The following is a 16,415-nucleotide window of genomic DNA, read 5'->3' as shown; positions in this document are numbered from 1 at the left end:
TTAACTAGTTTATTTTACAATTTTTCGTTTGACATTTCGTGAATCAAATTTCACCATTAATTTCCTTTTCCCAGAGACAATTAATTATTAATATTAAATTCAGGGAAAATGAAAACTTTTTAGTTCAAAATTTGGATTTGACTGGATCGTTTTCAATCTTTGGTGGAAATAAATAAATAGATTATATCGATTATTTAAAATTATTTTCGTAGGAATAATTGGTTGAAAGTCTTTTATGAATCTTAGAGCTAAGTAACTTGCCACATTTGTGTTTATCAATTTGGGACTTTTCGCATTATACACATCATGTTAAATATAGAGAGACGACATTTAAAAATGACGGCAACACACACGCGTCCGCGCTTCCTACGTTTGTTTCACAGCTATTTTGATTTTTCAGTAATCAGCTATCTCGGATTCAGTCCTTTTTTGCCACGTCGGAAATTGCTAAAGGGTACAAGTTCAGCGATTGCTATGCAAATACATGAGACTGAATCGATGGGCAAAAATTAAACCTCGATTTAATTTTACACATTATTTTGTCCCGCCGCAGTCTTAAACCTACTTTATGAAAATTATCACAATTTTATGATTTCCAAACACTTTTAGAGGCAGTTGAAATTCACAAGTACACTGAATGAAACCGATGATGTGTGTGTGTCGATGATTCTTCCGGTCAATGTCCGCCGCGCGTGCGTATTTTAATTAATGCTGGAGAAAGAGAGGTCACAGAGTATAATTATTTTATATTTACAGCTGCAGCAGCTACACCATGTGCTTTTTAAGCTCAATCAGATTAGTGTCTTTATACTGTGTCGCGTTGATTGCTGCAGACGGTGAATTTTTCTTCGACTGCGTGTGCCAAACCAAAATCTGTAACACAAAATTCAAAAATATTATTAATTTTTTGTTTTAAAAGTTATAATTGGGAAATCAAACATGTTTTTTGCTCTTAAATGGATTAATTTTTTAACGAGTAACATAATTTCAATTTCAGCGGGGACCAGATTCGCGCGACGCGCAGATATGGCGTCCGGTGGAGAATGGCGCGAAAAAACAGTCACGTGAAAATGCGCGAAAAGAACCAAGTTTTCGTCACTATTGTGACATAATTTGCATTACTTGTACTAACTGTGTCTTTTGGATCGTAAAAACAAACTCTTGACACTTGAACGGGGATCCAAAGAGAGTTTTTTGTTTCCCACATTCAGACGCCATCTTGGATCTGCGCAGTGGAGACCAATTTTATCGCACATCTGGACCCCGCTGCGAGTAACATGTTCAATTTGGAAATTAAAAAAGTTTTAATAATTTAAAATAGCTGAATTCTGCTCAAATTAACGCTTAGAGAAAATGACTAACTCAGCAGAAAAAGGGGTTGTCAATTATTTAATCCAGGTAGAGGAAGAAAAAACTTAAAACTTGATTTTCTTCCCATGAATTTCGAAATTAAAAACATTTCCAAAGGTATTTAAAGATTATTTACGTATAAAGAGTCACTTGCTTCTGGGAAACCCAAAGAATTAAAAGCGAAAAATAGATCCAGTAAATTTAAGATAATATTCTTGTCGCTCTTATAAATTATCTATCAGTACGAAAAGTGAGAGTGTGGCACAATCAATTTCAATTAAAATTTTCTGCACACACAATCTTATCAGTAGGGTTGGGAAACTTAGACTGTTTTTTTTGTACAAAATAGTCGACTATTTTTAGACGCTTTTTGCCCTAAAAAAGACTGTTTTTTAGACTGTTGTTGGTGATTTAGACGGTTTTAGACTGTTTTGAGAAGGCTGATTTCTGGTGCCAATTTCATGCTTTTTTCAATATTTTTTCAGTTTTTCTTTCAATTATTCAAATTATGGGCCAAATAATTCAATTAAATATTACAAAAGTTCCTTGGAAAAAGCAGGAAAATGTACTTATACAATGAATTTTTATTATTTTTTTGTCACCCAAATGACACCACCGACGACATATTATCTAATAGAGCCCTGCACGGGTGTAAGAATGCGGGTTCAAACCCGCGGTTAACTGCACCGCGTGGCGGGTTGGTTTAATTTTTTGTCATTTCTGGTGGGTACGGGGCGGTTTCGGGTTTATGCACTAAAACCACGAAATATTTTGTGACGTTGCCAAAAGATGGCGCCACCGTATACTTTCAATTTTAAGGCACTTGCATACTTAATCCTACCACCGTGCATTCTTCACTTTACATTTTTTTCTTTTAACATGCTGAAAACCAACATCGGTTAAGCTAATCGGCGTAGAATCGTGAAAAACAATTTTATAAATTTAAAATATTTTCCGACGTTTCTACGGCAAATGGCTGGATTGATTTTGGTTTTCAGCACGTCAAAAGAAAGCATATTAAGTAAAGAATGCACAGTAGCAGGATTGAGTCTGAAATCGCAGCGGAAGTGCCTTAAAATTAAATTTATTACGAAAGTATACAGTTGGCGGCTTCGAACACTAAGCGCTTAAGGGTGAATTGCAAAATTTATAATATGAAGTTGCCGGTTTAAAAACCCGCGGTTGCGGGGTTTTTGGAACACACGTCACTGCAGGTGCGGGTTCAAATTTAGAATTTCGTGGGTGGGTGCAGGTGAAAAAAAATCCACCCGTGCCGAGATGGCTCTGGGAGCCTAAATAATCGCGGCAAATCAACGTTGCATTCTGTTATGTTATAAAATATGAGAATTTTCCCAGCAAACGGCCTTTTTTGGGGGATTTTAGACGGTTTTAGACTGTTTAAGTTGGGTTTAGACGATTATTGGCAATTTAGACGGTTTTAGACGATTTTAAGTCGGTGTCAATCGTCATCATTTTTCATGATTCGTGAAGATTTCATGTTTTTGGAAAGAAATGAGCACAGAAAAAAATAGTCGATCGTCTAAGTTTCCCAACCCTACTTATCAGTTTCCAAATTAAATTCGTGCTAAAAATGTTGTTACCTCTGTACAACCGTTGGCGAGCAGCTCTAATTCCTTAGGTTCTAATGGCGCCAAGCTTTTCAGGAAGCCATCCTCCTCGTAGCCTGGCTTGTAAGGCATTGTTGCTTTTGGCCGCTGAAATAAAAATGCGTTAGATTGAAAATTTAAAACCTTGAGATTCCTCGTTAGGCTTGGAAATTCTAGGAAAATAAAAAAAACTTTAAGAGGTTTTTGGGCCGAATTTTTACTGCCTTTATTCGTCATCTTTAAAGTTTATTTTGTGATAAATTCAGATTCTTGTATTAAAAAATAAAATTTAGACACTAACAATTCGTATAAAGTGACTATGAAAACTTCATTTAACCTAACAAAATCACCCTGTTTACGTAAAATGACTGAATGTGATCGTAGAAACACTTGGCGAAATAAAAGTAATGAAAGGTGAAAATTTTTGAAAAGTAAATAATCAATATTTAAACAACTTTTTTAAACGTTTTAGACGATTTTTGGTGACTCACACTATTCTTTAAATTGCATAATTTGAGCTCATTTGAGGATTGGAAAAACTGAACTGATTTAAATTCCCAAAAAAACCTCTAAATTCATCATTAATGTTGTCGAACCTGCAGCAAAAACTTGACGCTGACCGCAAACTCGGCCATGTCAACTGGGAACTTGCGGTTGGCCATCCAGCCGTCGTAAAATCCGTGGAACTGGCCGTTCTTGACGACGGGCGTGCTGAGCCCAACCTTGGTCAGCAGCCCCACCGGCCACATGGACACTTTCTTCGTGTGTCGCATCTGAAATTGCGCAATTTTTAAATAAAATAATGAATAGATACTTGTGCACGTGAGACGAACCTGCTCAAATATTCTGATGTCGTAGGTGTTGTCGTCGTCGGCGAAGTACATGACGCCGTCCGAGGCGTTTTCCCGAATCCACTCGATCCCCCGGTTGCGGTTCGACACTCCTCGTGGCTTGCTGCCCTTCTTGTTTTTATATTTGGCTGGCATCGGGGCTGAAATTTTATTAGACGTTTGTTTTATAATAAATTCATATTTGGGTTTTCATGTAGTAAAAAAATTATTGTAAAGCCTAAAGCCGTTTCATTTTATTATTACTTTAAAAAAGAGCGCATTGAGAAATGTAGTTTTTGATAATTACTAAAATTCCATTTATTAATTTTTTGTATTTTTAACGCAATTACGATCAATGAAGAACATTTACTTAAAATTTAATCTTTTAAATCTTAATTAGACTTAAAAACCGCACAAATTATTTATAATTTAAATACTTTGTTATTTAAATTAATTAAATAAAAACTTTTATTGATTCTTCGTTAAGAAAAAATTAAGTCACTGACGTGAACGTTGATTACAAAATAATACTAACTATTCTTCACAAAATGTTTTTATATGTCTATCATTTTTGTCACAATTAAGAGGGTTTATTTTATTTTTATGATTTTAATTGTTTAATAGCATCGCATTACACTTAATTTAGCAGATTATTCACCAGTAACGAGATAAAGTAGCCAACAAAATTTCCCATTACGCTTCAATCGAGATTAAAAAAGGAGTTTGGCAAAGCTTAACTTGTTTATAAGTGCGTTTATCAGGCTGTTATGAAAAGATTGGCGAAGCTCAGCAAAATCTTCATCATGGTTTGTACATTTATATGTTTTCACTTCGCAACACAGCTTAATAAAACGGTTAAATTATGAGACTTTTCGATTGCTTGAGACAGTAAACAACTGAAACATTGACTGTATAACAAACACAAACAAGATTATTGCTTAAAAATAAGGGAACTGGAGTTAAGTATTATTTAGTGACGCACTCTGACGATATTTCGAATTAAAACTTCCTTGTGGACTTAGGAAATGACAGCATTGCTCGCTTATCTGTGTAAAAGTTTTTAAACCTCTGGATGGGCGGCTAAAAGTCAACAATTGAATCGAAAAATTATCTTGCACTTAGAGCAGATGTTTCTGAGTGAGTCTTATTAAGGCCTGAAATATTTACACCACGAAATTATCTGTAATTTGCAGGTTGAGCAATCTTCCAGTAAAAACTGAGTTCTGGTGAAAATTAGTGAATTTTTATTATTTTGCTCTTTTAATCCCTGTCCGTGTAGCGGGAAAGGGCGCGCATTGTACTAGCTTGAATGCTGAAACCTGGGTCCCAATAACACCGCGACGCGCAGACGTGGCGTCCGGTTGAGTTTGGCGCGAAAAAACAGTCACGTGAAAATGCGCGAAAAGAAGCAAGTTTTCATCAATATTGTGACATAATTTGCATTACTTGTGCTAATTGTGTCTTTTGAATCGTAAAAACAAACTCTTGACACTCGCACGCAATCCAAAGAGAGCTTTTTGTTTCCCACATCCAGACGCCATCTTGGATCTGCGCAGTGCGAACCAATTTTATCGCACATCTGGCCCCCGCTGTTTTTACCTCATTTCATTTAATTTTCCAAACAATGTGAATTTGAAACTTTTTCTTTTATTTTAACAAGAGAAATTCTCATTACTATCAGTCTTTGTGGTCGATCTCTTGGTCAATCGATAAATAAATTTCCTTTGTGAGTGGAGGTTTGCGTGTGTCGAAAAGGGATCAAAGAGAGATTGGACTAACCGACTAGATGCTCAAAGTCGATGCCGGTGCGTTTGAGCAGGGCCGTGATTTCTGGGGTCGGCTTATCGGCATCCTCGATGACCAGCCACTTGATGTTCTTGACGTGCAGCAGTGTCTGCGCCAGCCTCGTCATCTCGGGCTGCTGCTCCGGCCGCCGGTACGTCGGCGTGATTATGTACAGCTTGGGCAACATCTTGTCGTCGCCGCCGCCGCTCACCGTCCTCGCCGCTGCTTCCACGGGGATGCAGTCCGGCAGCGTCTGCACCACTTGCTGACTCACCTGCGATAAAAAGATAAAGCAAGAGAGCTCATGAAAATGGATTTTTCGCCGGAAAATATACATTGTTGAAAAATTTCTCTAGCAAATTGATTTAAATCTGAAAATGTTTCTGTTGTTGGCTTTTATTCGACATAGATCTTTCTAAAATATGTAAATTTCGATAAAGAAATAGTATATGAGTTGCCGTTATCTATGGTTAGCTAGATTAAATTAATGTCTCGGCCATAATTTAAAAAGTCAACAAATTCAAACTGCCACAATTTCTTAATCAGCGGTTGGATTTCAAGCGATAGGAATCGAACAATGTGCAATAATTGTCATACTTAAGTGATTTCTAAAAATTTCTAAATATTTTCTTGGAAAGTTGCGTGGAGAAATGCTACAGCTTGAAATTAAAACCAATTTTTCCCTGATATCCTTTTCTTACGAACTCAAGTAAAAAATTATGTCACAAAAATTAATATACATTAAATTTATTTTTCCAATCCAAAAATCAGTCAAAATTACCAACTTTTAAGTGAAGGTTCAATACAAGATACAATTGCACCCTATCTTAGTCGCAAGTTGAGGCTATTTGCTTTGCAAAAACGCTCGGTGAACGCTTTTAGCAAACAAAGATTGTATATTTGAAAAATAAGAAAGAAAAATAAATAAAAAAATAAGAAAGATTGTATACGCTTTCAGATAAAGGATCAGAGTTGTTCAGACACAGACTACGATATTGCAACACTCATAAAATGCACTTGTGAAAAAATATTAAACACAATTAATCTATTTTTTTACGGGGAGGGCGAGTGATGGGATTAGAAATGATTTCGTCACTCGTATACCCTTTCCGATTTTACCCTGTTTTTATTTATGTCCTTTTCTGGAAAAAAGAAACGACCAAAACACAAGAAAATTATGATTTGAAGCCTAAATTTACAACTAGAATAAAGGGCTGGTTGAATATATAGTTTAATCTACGATTAAAATTGATTTTGAACTAAAATGTTTTATCTCGAGCAATTTTTTCGTTTTTTTTAACGCCAAAATAAATTAATTTTAATTAAACTGAATATATATAGACCAATTAAATTATATTCAAAATATTATTATTATTCCATTAATTCAAAATATTTACAGGAGTGGTTGGTTTTGGCAAATGTCATTACATAAAATTTAAAAAAAAGCCAAATATATATAGCATATGGTAAAAAGAAAAAAGCACCAGGTCTTGGTTCTCCATACACGCGCGAGTTTAAGGTTTCTTGCTCATGTTGTAGAAGTTGTGTCAAAGACCGCCGTTTTCATACTTTAATTTTAAAAAGTTCTTTCGAGTGGTTAAAAAATCTTTTAATTTTGTGATTGGCATCTAAAATTTATCATAAGCAAAGGAAAGAAAGGCAAACTTCCTTGAAGTTTTAAATATACTGTTGTCGCGCGAGCACTGGTATAAGTGACTCTGCATTCTTGTACCACATGCAGCATCAGTAATCTTTTCAAAAAAAAACCTTCATCAGCTTTTAATTTAATTTAAATTTCAAATTTGTTATCAAAGAAATAAGAGCGTATTTTTTACCTCCTCGACGATCTTCCTGAGCTGTTCCTGCGAGAGGGCGGCTGTGAGCTCAGGCGAGGTCTGCAGCCTGTCGATGGAGAGGCGGACGACGGAGAGCGGCACGTCGCTGCGGACGGCGCCCTGCACCAGCCAGTTGGACATGACGTGGTACTGCACGGCGAACAGCCCCAGAGCAAGAAGCGCCATCAGGTAGAACTTGCGCGTCGAGTACATGCTCTCAGCGGTCTCTGCAACCAAAATAATAACAAGACTTAAATTTAAAAATACTGACAATTTAAAAATTGTCAAAATAAAGTGGAGAAAAATTACTTTATTTTAGACATTAATAATGAAATCAAACAATTGTGGAAGGAGAAAGAATATATGGTTATTTCGCCTAATCCCAAGCTTCGTCAGCAAACCTGGCTTGAAATACCCACCATGCGTCCGCCACATGTTCACACACGAACTAAACTCCGCTGACTGAATAATATTTTTCTAAGGGAGCGAGCGTGCGGCTCGTTCACACCCTCTACCGATTGACTTCTGCAGGAGAAGTTATGAAATTTCTTAAGTGGTCATCCTGTTTCAAAACTGCTCAACAAAAAGCAAGTTTGTCTGTTATTGATCTATCTTGCACAATTTTAAATTTTCATAGAATCTTGTGAAATTTTTTAACATCTTCTTTCATTCATAATTGTTCAAGGAAACATTCCACAACCTACCACTTGGACGGGTTAAATTAGAATTTTTAAAACAAAGAATGAATACACACACAGGTTTAATCTTCAAATCTAAGTCTTTAATTGTCATTTAATTTTCACTAATAGCTGACCATTATCCAATTTTAATGTATCACACACAGAGTAGAGCCATTCAGTTTTCCTTAGATTTTATGAAATTTTTAGCCTCGATTCAAACATAAAATAATCACCCAATAATAAATAATACTGTTTTTCTTTTCAAAACAAAATTTTAAAGAAGTTGATGTAAAATTAAATATTATTTGCTGTTGATTAAATGCATTTGTAATGCGAGGATTCACATTAAACCCGCACCCTGGTCCCTGAGCCTCAAAATGGACGAATCTGGTAAAATGAAATGGGCCTCTGCAGCTTTCGTGCGCTAATGAGGGTCGCGTGAGACACAAGCAACCCCCCGCGGCTTAGCTGCCCCTTTTTCGAATCGACTATAATTCGTTATGCGTTTTGCAAAGTGCACTCCTTTGATGCCACATAGTAGAATACAATATTTCACGGCCTGGCAACGCCTAATGCGTCTTTGATCGAACAGAGAAATTAATTATACACCAGGCTGTGAGCTTTAGAAGGTCGACGAGCTTCCAATCGTCACGGGACCATCAAATTAGAACAAATCATGCAGGGCCACTTAAAATTAATTGTCCAAGTAGAATAAAAATCATTTTTTTCAAGTCCCAAAGTAGAGTGTCTCCCAAGAAAGATAACTTATTGAAATGGATTCTTATTTAATTTTGATTTAACACTTTTTGTAAAATATCATTTATAATACTGCACATTTTCTTCTTGGAAACTGCAGAGGACACTGTCGTCCTTTTTCAGTCGTTGGTTTTGACTCGCTCTGATAATACTTGAAACGAAAACGAAGATTAGCTCATCCTCGCGTAAATTTGAACAAATACAAACGATGCGCGCGAGAGGCATCATAGCACAATCGCACAGCTTGCAATATTTTATCCGCAATCTCCTCCAAACAGAAAGCGAGCGAGTGAGTGATGTTTATTTTGGACCAAGAACGGGCGTCGATTCATCAAGGATGTGATAAAGACGGAAAATAAACCACAGATTTCTCTGTTATAAAGTGCTATGCCCTCTTTTGAAAAACCAACCGCGTGTTATTCGTGTTTTCAATGTTGTGCGCCAATGTTATCAATGGCGTTGTCGGCGAGTGGGACATTTTGACGATTTCAACTTTGCAAAATGAATACTAAAAAATCCAGTATCACAATAAATAAAAAAATAAATCACAGTACCGAGTCCCCTTTCACATTCCAGACTGCGATACACTTCCGAAATTAATTTAATTTTCCGTTTAAAAAAAGTTAAACTTTCCTGGCACCTAATCTTTCAATGAAATAAAATTTAGACAAATCGAAACTTTCCAAAAATAAATGATATTATTTAGGTTTTCATACAGTAATTTCCCGGCTGCGGGTTTATAGTAGTTAGTTGGCATTTTATCAGGGGGCTGTCTTTCGCCGCACACGCCAGCAGACGATCGAAGCTGGTTGCATACCATCCCGCAGTTGAAAAGCGTGTGTTCGTACACAGAAAACGCCAGTCTTTCTTGCTCGTGTGCAGAATCGTATTAAGAAATGAAAATAGAACATATGTACATAATATGTACGACACGGCAAGACCGACATGATCGATTGCGCACACGTAAATGCACGCCCGCCGGTACTAACAATAAATAAGAGCTAGAGCACTTGCTATTTCCTTAATTAAATATTCAATTGGTTAACATCTGCAACACGAATTTTAATTTCTGTCTGGCATTTGATTTGTTTTGAAGTTAATTAAATTAAAATAAATAATTTTTTATATATAAAATGAGTTGAAATTTTTCTCATTTTTCTCTCAGGAAGCATTTTTGACGATGGTTTCTATATTTAAATTTAAATACTCCTTAAAAGCGGCCTATTGTTTGTACATTGCAAAAATGTAGGAATTTACAATCAAGATTTTATGATGAAAATGTTGAAGTAAATTCAACTAATCAGGAACAAATTCGGCCATTTAAAAATAGGTTATATTTTATCAATATTAAACTAAATTATTAATTGATGATTCTTTCAAAAACATATTGCTCTTAGAATTTGAATAAAAGGTACTCAAAGCTCCTTTTGTTATCTTCTGCCATTGCTGAAGAATATGTGTGTTTGGCTCGATGATCAAAGAGCAGCGCGCTCAATGTTTAATTTGCAAGCGAACATATATTTTGCAGCAGCCCTGTTTCCCCTTGTGACTGACTGAGAAGAGCAGGTCAAGGGTGTGTTTTACGGCTTCCTTTCTTTCCGCGCCAAGCAATGAACCGCATTTTGGGAAGCCGCAAACCACCCTCTTGAATATTTCAAATAACCGCAGTGCTTTTTCGTCTAAACAAAAAAGCAACGTGCTTCTGATCTCGTTTACGGCTTTTCGAGGCAATTAAGATAGCCCAATCTCCCTTTTTTTATTATATGACAATTATGAAATCTCATCACTTGCCTTGCCGTCGTACACGCGTCATAATTAGATTTCGATTGATCTCTGGCAGCAGCAACTAACGCCTCTCTATCTAATCTCCGGCTCTAATGTAGCTCAACGTATTTTTCTGCTTTGCCACGATATTGGTGTCGATGCGGAGGAAGCAACCCTTTTCACAGTCATACGCGTAATCAGACAGTCCAATGATTTATATACTTCCAAAGCATGTTGAGTGCCTCTCTGCGATAACTCGGTCGTGTTTTTTTTATTATCTATTTGATCGACAGCAATTAGTTCAAAATAATTCCTTTTTAAATTATATTTGAGATTCAAATTTTTGTTAAAAAAACCTATTTAATTTTTTTGTCGTTTGACAAAATTTTAAATTTTTACACTTTTGAAAGGAGATGAGGAAAATTGATTTAGAACATTAAATATGAAATGCGTGTTTTTTTTAAGAAAAAATACTGCACATTTAATTCCCAGCGCAGATTAATAGTAAAATCCAAATGAGGACAACTATTTTTAACTATTTATTATGGTAGATGTGCTAGTTTAAAGGTTTCCAAATTTGTGCAGATTAACTCACTATATCTTATCTTGTCGCTATCTTGATTCAATTGAAGCAAACCAAGCAGATTTTCTTGTAAAATAAACCCAATTCATTCTTGGCATATGTTAACGGCAAATTGCCGCACCGGAAAATTATTTGTAGCATTATTTGCCTTTTTTATTTTATTGGCGCCTCTTGAAATTTTTTATTTATATCGGTCAAAAAGGACGAACTGGAATCAGCCATGGAAACATGGTAAAAACCGTATAAATTTTTGATGAAACTGTCAAATAGTCGGCTTCAGAGAGTTTCCTAGCTAATTATCATGTTTTTTTTTTAATTTTTTTGCAAAGGGTTTTCTTCATGAAATAATCAGCGGGGATAAAATTCGTGCTACGCGCAGATATATGGCGTCCGGTGGTGTATGGCACGAAAAAACGGTCACGTGAAAATGCGTGAAAAGAAGCAAGTTTTGGTCAATATTGTGACATAATTTGCACTAATTGTGTCTTTTGGATCGTAAAAACAAACTCTTGACACTCGTACGCGAGTCCAAAGAGAGATTTTGGCTTCCCACATTCTGACGCCATCTTGGATCTGCGCAGTGGGAACCAATTTTATCGTACATCTGGCTCCCGCTGGCAGTAATAAAGTAATTTTACCTTCAATGATGAATAAGTGTTTTTTTAAGATTTACAGATCAGCTACACCAAAACAGAACTTTTTAAAAGTAGATTGATAGAGCCCGCAACGGTTAAAAAATATCAATTTTAATTGCTCACAATCAAGCAGATGATCTAATTGTTAGTTTTAGTAATTTGCTCTACAATGTGCAATAATCAAAAGTGGTCTCATTATTTACTGTCCCTTGTCCCTTGGTAATTGATTTAAAATTAGGCATTGTTTGTTTCAACGTTCAAAGGAGGCCAGAGGTTTTTTAGCTAGTTAAGAGTTGAGTTGGAAATTAATTTGTTGCGTCGGTGCTTGTAAAATATTATTTATTTTTCTCTCATCCTCATCAAAAGAATAATATTTTGTTTGTAAATAAGGTCTGAAACTGTTTCATCAAAAACAGATCAATACACTAATTCGTCCTGGTCCCGGTAAAATTGCGCAACGTTCAACAAACACCCAAATTTTCATTGTCAAATTGATTGTTGCCCTTTTCTTGCAACAAGGAAATTCGCGTCTGGTGGTTGAAAGTTGCGCAATTTTGCCGCTACCAGGACGAATTCAAGTGTTTAAAACTCTAGCGATTTAATTTTATGCTTAACTATTGTTTTAGAAGTGTTTTAGGACTGATTTCAGAAAATTTCAACAGTTTTAAAATAATATTCAGCCTTAAAAAATCTAATAAATATTTAATAATTTGTTGTTTTGCTCACGAAAATTCGCCCATTTTTTTACTGCAGAACTTTGATAGCTATCCGAAACAAATAATTTTCCGTAAAACAATAAAAACAGCGATTAGCATAAGCAAATAACATACCTTTTGGACGATTTCATGTTTCAGCGTCGTTCACCTCTGGGCAGCTGCTGACGACACGAAACGCAAGCGGCGCTGAGCATATTGTTCCTGCGCCACGAAAACCTGCAACACACACCGGGACGAATTTCTTTTGAATAAATTTCTTTCTCCAGCACACTCCACTTCACGCAACGGCGGTTATCAGCACGGCGGAGCAAAATAAAGGGGTCGAGACGAACCCGCGTGGAGCTCGGGTGACGTCAGAGGGCAAGGGGCGTTTATATAGGTGTGTAAAATAGTCAGCTGCCCTCGAGAGCAGCACGCGGCTTATCGCGTCCACTCGAGTCCTGCAGCTCCGTGGGCCAAGGGCAGCAGAATCGGATTTTGGCGAGCCCAGAGAAGGAGGAAAGGGCAGGAAACTTGCCGTCTCGCTGATACCACGGCCGGACGTCCTGCGATCGCACGCGCGACACTTACGCTGCAGCCAGAAAACTTATTTTCCAAGTGGTGAAAAAAAATTGAATTTGTGACAGATGGCAGGAAGACGTGTTTCATAATTTTCATATAAGTATATTGTGATTTTTTCTCTCAAAACCGACAGCATTCAAGCTAACGATACATCTCAACTGAAATGTTATTCCATTTGGCCCAGTTTTAGGCACTTTCAAAACTGATTTCAAACTTCACTTGTTTTAATTTAATTTCTAACGTTAGTTATCATTTTGAAACTGTTTTTATTAGGCTGTAAAATATAAACGTTCTATAAATCAAAAATTGCTGTGCAATTTTCTCCCCAAAAGGCATCTAAACAAAAAAAAGCAAGAAATTCCTAGAAATCTTGCATAATTTTAAGTGACACACATAAATTTCAAAGCCAAGCTAGAATCATCTATTTTAAGGGAAAAAACCAACTGCCACATCAGCAACGTGCATGTGCTTTTAATTAGTTTTAAGATGAGTCATCACGTAGTAGCGAGGAATTTTCTCACCTGCGCTGTAGTAATTCTTTCGGTAAATAATGACACCGCGCTTTTCTACGCAGAATAAATAAGAACACATTATATTTGTTCTTGTTTAGACGATACTTTCCTCCTTATTTTGCCGGTTGCAAAATCGTATATTATAAAAAGTCACATTTGAAAAAAAAGATAATTTTACCGGCCCTCCGATAATATCGCACACATAGCTCATTCGTAATCAGGTGTCACTCAGTTATTTCATATTTCCCTCAATTTTTCGTGAAAAAATTCGGTCTTCTGTTGCACAATTGGGTTAATGACTCTGGTGAACCGCACAAGGGGGAAAAGTACGGCTGCGGCCAAGCATAAACTAAAAATAATAATCATAATTTTCCTTGTCATTCATCCTCCTAGTTCTATGAAACATGCTAAATTTTACGCAAAGATAAATACATGACCAGACTTGGGTATTTTTTTTTTATCAGAGTGCGCAAAATTTTCGAGTTTTTTATTCACTTCATGGCATTAATATGATTGAATTAAATAAATCATAGAATTTGGACTAAGATAAACAGAAATTACTGTTCTTATAGTCCAAAAAGGAAAAAATGGACCACACGTGAAAATGATTAGACAATTTTTATTTTGTGAAAAATTTGTCTAGCAACTTTGAGGAAAACCACTCAAAAATAGTTTTCATGCAGTTGGTTTTCCGGGACAAAATAAAAGATGAGTAAATAGTCATTGGAGTCTAGCTAAGATATTTATTTATCACACGAGCGGCTTAATATTTCGTATATCACTTTTAAATGTGTCACTAGGAAGAAAATATTTTCATGCTCTTATACTGATTAAATTGTTTTCAAAATAGAAGATTTGGAAGATTAAATATCTCGAGAAATCAGGATTTTTTTTAAATGATATTCACAGTGCAATTTTTTTCTCATTTGGCATCGCAATTAGCTAGCAACGATAAGCAATCAATATTTTTTTTATTTTAATCAACAATAATAAAAACAGACCTTGCTCTCAAATATTGTCAAATATCTCAAATATTGACATTTGCCATCCGTAAATTTACTAGCACTTTAAATCACCCAGAGCAATAACATTTCAAATTTTAAAAAAAAACCTTTCGATATACGAAATATGAATTATTGTTTTATATCTTTAATTTCAATAATTGAGGCTCAAAGAGAATAATTTGAAAAATAAATTTTTTCGCTTTAAAAGGAAATAAAATTGCTATCCCGATTTTGTAAATAAAACAGATGATAAAAATTTCGAACTATATTCTTAATTTAAAAATTTAAAAAAGAAAACAAACGATTTATTCTTGCGCCAAGAAATGCGTATAGACGCATACTAGGTTGTATAGCAGTCGATTTCCCCTTTTCGCATTTATTTGCAAATGACGCAATACGCCAAAAGAGACCGAAAACGAAAACACGCGACCCCTGTAACCCCTATATCCAGCCCCTCACCCTCCTAATCAACCACAAACACCGGCAAGACCGAAAACTCGAGCGTCCAACGCGTGTCCGGCGCGGATTTTCACGCACCTGGCGGATGTCGGACGACGGCGTGACCTGGAGGAGCTGCGTGGCCGAGGAGACGTCTTGCTGCATGTGCGGCTTATCTGCGACTGACTTGCCGCAAGTCAACCCCGCGCTCGCCGGCTCACCGAGATAAAGAACGCTGCTGCTGCTGCTGCTGCTCGGGTGTCCGGAGTGCGGCGCGTGTTGTCATTTCGCCAGCAGCGCCGACCGACCGACCCACGGACCGACCCAACCGACGGACGGACGCCAGTTTTGCCAACACAACCACCGAGTTCGCCAGCCGCGCGGGGGGTTGCGAATCGATCGATCGGGGTGCGCGCGTGCCTCCTGCCGCCGCTGCCGCCGTTGTCATGCCGACACGCTGGCTTTCTCCGCCATGCAGTCACGAATGTGCGCACGGTTCTAGCCAATTAATTTCTACTACTAATTGCAATTTAAAAATACAAACGAAAAATATAATTAGGGTGCAGGTTAGATCTAATCCCCAAAATTGCAGGGTTTGAAAGTTTTGCCGTCTTGTTTTTTTGGAATAACAATTGCAAGAAAATCCTTGTTCGCCAAATTATTTCAATTTTTTGGAATCCGCGCTAAATTTCCACAAAAAAAGAAATCGCTTTACGCAAAATTAATTTTTTATTTGACTTAAATTTATTTTGATTTTAATAAACAGAAATTATAATAATACCAAACTAACTTTTCGTCGTTATGTCTCATCATTAGCAATTTGTCTCTCTAAGCAATTGTTATCAACCATCCAAATTTTTAATTTTTAATTTTTTAAATACGAAAATTAGAAAAAAAAATTTATTTCTATTTTTAAGGAGTTGACAGTACGTATGAATTAAAATTTATTTAAATAAATCAAATTTATTGCCAGTAAAAAATAAAACAGTTAATACTCAATTTTGGTGTTTTATAAATTATCGAGATTTGCAGTTGTGTCTAGTTTTCATATCTAATATACAAAAGAAAACCCATTGTCCTGCAGGTTTTTTAGATAAAAGCAAGATTCCTGTTTCAATCATTTTTAAAAACTGGTGTGAATTTAAGCCTTATTAGCAAACCTCCTTCTTTAAAAGATTTAAAATAACATGCAAGTGTTTTGATTGGCACCATTTGGAAACAAAGGCAATTCTTTGTTCTTCAGATTGATATGTTCATCGTTTTCCCTCTAATTGAATCACGCGCCAAGCCATGAAAAAGCTGCTCAAGTATCCAGAGAAGGAAATGAGTCATACTTTTCGTTTGTTCTAAATAAAGATT

General features: G+C 36.2%; 1 protein-coding gene across 1 annotated transcript; it reads right to left on the bottom strand.

Annotated features, from left to right (window-relative positions):
* Positions 1 to 15,403, bottom strand: GlcAT-P (Glucuronyltransferase P). Its single transcript, XM_065494628.1, has 8 exons — positions 15,156 to 15,403; positions 12,656 to 12,757; positions 7,408 to 7,634; positions 5,567 to 5,846; positions 3,791 to 3,948; positions 3,554 to 3,730; positions 2,952 to 3,065; positions 1 to 873 (listed from the first exon to the last, which is right to left on the bottom strand). The coding sequence occupies exons 3-8, from the start codon at positions 7,618 to 7,620 to the stop codon at positions 766 to 768; spliced, it is 1,050 nt and encodes a 349-aa protein (XP_065350700.1). The 5' UTR covers positions 7,621 to 7,634; positions 12,656 to 12,757; positions 15,156 to 15,403; the 3' UTR covers positions 1 to 765.
* Between the last annotated feature and the right edge of the window lie 1,012 nt (positions 15,404 to 16,415).

The sequence above is a fragment of the Cloeon dipterum genome, chromosome X (assembly GCF_949628265.1).
Source record: "Cloeon dipterum chromosome X, ieCloDipt1.1, whole genome shotgun sequence".
Taxonomy (NCBI): domain Eukaryota; kingdom Metazoa; phylum Arthropoda; class Insecta; order Ephemeroptera; family Baetidae; genus Cloeon; species Cloeon dipterum.
This window is presented reverse-complemented; position numbering and strand designations above follow the sequence as displayed.

Excerpts from the sequence above, each read along its gene's own strand:
- GlcAT-P (XM_065494628.1), bottom strand. The coding sequence starts at position 7,620 with ATGTACTCGACGCGCAAGTTCTACCTGATGGCGCTTCTTGCTCTGGGG. Across the intron at positions 5,847-7,407 it reads TCAGGAAGATCGTCGAGGAG|GTGAGTCAGCAAGTGGTGCA; the intron begins GTAAAAAATACG and ends TTTTTATCGCAG. Across the intron at positions 874-2,951 it reads TCGCCAACGGTTGTACAGAG|ATTTTGGTTTGGCACACGCA; the intron begins GTAACAACATTT and ends TTTGTGTTACAG.